General features: G+C 48.2%; 1 protein-coding gene across 1 annotated transcript; it reads right to left on the bottom strand.

The window, feature by feature from the left end:
* Positions 1–685: 685 nt before the first annotated feature.
* LOC119342153 (glycine-rich cell wall structural protein 1.0-like) lies at positions 686–2,477 on the bottom strand. The gene is made up of 3 exons (XM_037613993.1): positions 2,423–2,477; positions 1,532–2,048; positions 686–1,439 (listed from the first exon to the last, which is right to left on the bottom strand). The coding sequence occupies exons 2-3, from the start codon at positions 2,040–2,042 to the stop codon at positions 1,045–1,047; spliced, it is 906 nt and encodes a 301-aa protein (XP_037469890.1). The 5' UTR covers positions 2,043–2,048; positions 2,423–2,477; the 3' UTR covers positions 686–1,044.
* Between the last annotated feature and the right edge of the window lie 337 nt (positions 2,478–2,814).

Raw genomic sequence — 2,814 nt, 5'->3', positions numbered from 1 at the left:
TCGAGCTGTGCCCGCAGCATTAACTTTGCACTCTTTCGCGTGTGTTTTTTGTTTTTCCTTTCGTACTCCGTTCGTGACTTTGTTGCCGGCGGTGGTTGCTTTATATATAAAACGGGGCGTAAAGCCTTTTTCGGTAACATCTTAGTGACGGGTTTTTGATTCCCCGTCACATGGGAATTATTGGCGGGTTTTTGATTCTCCATCATCATTGCTTTAGGGATGAGTCCGAAACGTATCACTAATGGCCTAGCATTAGTGACATTAATAATTTAATAACGGGTCTAGTCGCCATCTTTAATGTGGAAAAATAACCGTCACTAAAGACCTTTTCTGTGGTTGTAGTGCGTAATGTCATACGTATCAGTTAGCACTCAGGCGCGTAGCATCAATGCCAAATAAAATCAATTGAACGACAGAATGAGATGCCTTCCTACGAAGGTGCCTTTGGTTTTGATTTTCCGAGGTAAAATTGAGCATGCATCGCAATAAACAACACAAACTATGGCCCCCAGCGCACAAATCACTAAAGCAAATGAACGTAAGAGGAGATGCCTTCCCGGAAAGGTGCCTTTGGATTGATTTCCCAAACAGAAATAAGGAATATCTTGAGACAATTATTCTGTGGACATAGATAGATATGTAGAATCAACACACTAGGTTGCACACACACACACACACACACCAATCAGTATAAGGTCTCATTCAGTTCCATGTGCTTATTAGCATGACAACCATGTGATGGCTCGCTGGGCACAGATACTCTACATACATAGGTTTCTCAACACACTAGGTTGCACACATATAGCGCTCGTACACAAACCGCTAGAGCACCGTTTGCCAGCCTCCTGGCTTACATATACTATATATAGTTTTATTCCCTAACAGAAGTATATCTGTAATGTTTAGGACGTACAGGACGGATGAGTTATTCAATATAAGGAATCCATCTGATCTGATGATCAAGGCTCATCGAGGAGTGTACATACCGTACAGTGATGAGCTTGGAGTCCGTTCATGTTGAACCTCGCTGATTGGCTGGCTGGCTCATTTATCCAATACTGTAACGGGCGGGCTGCTGGCGGCGTCATTGCACTTTTTTTTCACGGCGTCATTGCACTTGCCGTCATGATGAGCAGAGTACTTGATATTGGTGTGCTCTTCGTGCTCGAACTCGCCATGCATATGCATATGGGGGGCACAGCCACGGCAGCCATAACCGTAACCATCGCCGCCACAAGTACAACCGTCGTCGTATCCTCCGTGCCCATGCCTGTACCCATGTCCTCCTCCTCCGTGATGTTTGCGCATGTGGTGCTGGTACGCTCCATAGGCGGTAGCAGCTCCGGCGGCTAGCCACCCCGCGCTCACGTGCGGCTTCTGCTGCGGCGGCCCTCCGTAGGCGTTGCTGACCCCATGACCGCCGCCGCCTCCTCCTCCCCCTGAATCGATCCATGAATCAGCATAACAACTGAGTAAGTGGTATGAGTAGTGTGTGTCGAGCTGCTACATGCATCATAAGTATCTATCGTACCTGCAGTCGGAAATGAACTGGGAGGATATCCGCCCCCACCGCCACCGCCACCGCCGTAGTAGCTATAGCTACCAGCACCAGCTCCACGACCAAACTGAGGAGAAGGGTACCCACCACGACCGCCGCCATGATAATACGGCGGCTGTGGTGGGTGGTATCTGCCGCCGCCGTATGCCCCAGCAGGTTCATCCCAAATACCATCGGGCTCGGGGTAGCCGTAGCCGTAGCCGTACCCACCAGAACCACCTCCACCATACCCATAGCCATAGCGATACGCCGGCGGGGGCTTTGGAGGGCCGCCGTATGCCGGTGGTGCTGGGTATGCATACACGTATTGTTCCGCATACTGATGTGTCAGAGATGGTAGCTCCTGCTGCGGCTTGGCGCAAGAGTCGGCCCGCGAGGCAGGAGCACCAATATTGCCACCATTACCACCATTAGCAGTGTTCGTGCCACCAGCGCCACCAATTGATGATCCGAAGTGTATATCCTTTCCCATTGCAGGCATCATCTCGATCTGTGACCAAATTAGATGGAGGCAATATTATTTTTTAATATATATATATATATATATATAGTGTGTGTGTGTGTGTATACCGCGTACCTACGTGGACTACATCGCGATCCGCGCACAACTACATGCAGTAGAATGAAGCAACATGATCACTAATCAACGTGCAATGGTACGCCGCTTATACGTAGAACAACACATATTTACATACGTATGTGTATGCAAATATATAAACTGATTACCCATGCACAATATTACAATAAAATACAATAATAGTAATCATTATCTTCAATTTACTTAAACAAACAGTCACCATGCATGCACATGCATCGGAAAAGCCATGGAATGAGCGAATGAAGATCGAAATAAGCCTGTGGTACCTTGTTGTATCGATGGAGAGAAGAGAGCTTCTTTCTTTCTTCCGGGGAAGCAGAAGCTGTTGTGCCATGGAAGACGGACTGCCCAGCTATTTATAGGCCAAGAAGCCAGTGTTTATGCCGTGACTCCTTGGGCGAGATCACCTTACTCTCTAAACAAACCCGATATGGACAGAAACTCATATATACTATACGCACATATACTCAGCCTTATAAATACTAAAGCATGCACAACTAGATACTGGGAGAAGGTGCGAAACAGCAGATTCGTACTCCCTAACCTAGCCGCCGCCACATGAAGGCAACTACGGAGGCGACCCTCTTACCTCCTATCAACTACACCTGTCATGGCTGGTTCCCTCTCCCTCCGACCGCTGCTCCAACAGCAGGAGCGA

Source organism: Triticum dicoccoides, chromosome 7B (genome assembly GCF_002162155.2).
Source record: "Triticum dicoccoides isolate Atlit2015 ecotype Zavitan chromosome 7B, WEW_v2.0, whole genome shotgun sequence".
Taxonomy (NCBI): domain Eukaryota; kingdom Viridiplantae; phylum Streptophyta; class Magnoliopsida; order Poales; family Poaceae; genus Triticum; species Triticum dicoccoides.
Note: the sequence above shows the minus strand (reverse complement) of the source record. Positions and strands in the feature narration are given on the sequence as shown.

Bases quoted from the DNA above. Each gene is read 5' to 3' on its own strand.
- LOC119342153 (XM_037613993.1), bottom strand. From the start codon at position 2,042: ATGATGCCTGCAATGGGAAAGGATATACACTTCGGATCATCAATTGGT. The intron at 1,440-1,531 runs GTACGATAGATA...GGATCGATTCAG, and splicing joins CAGTTCATTTCCGACTGCAG to GGGGAGGAGGAGGCGGCGGC.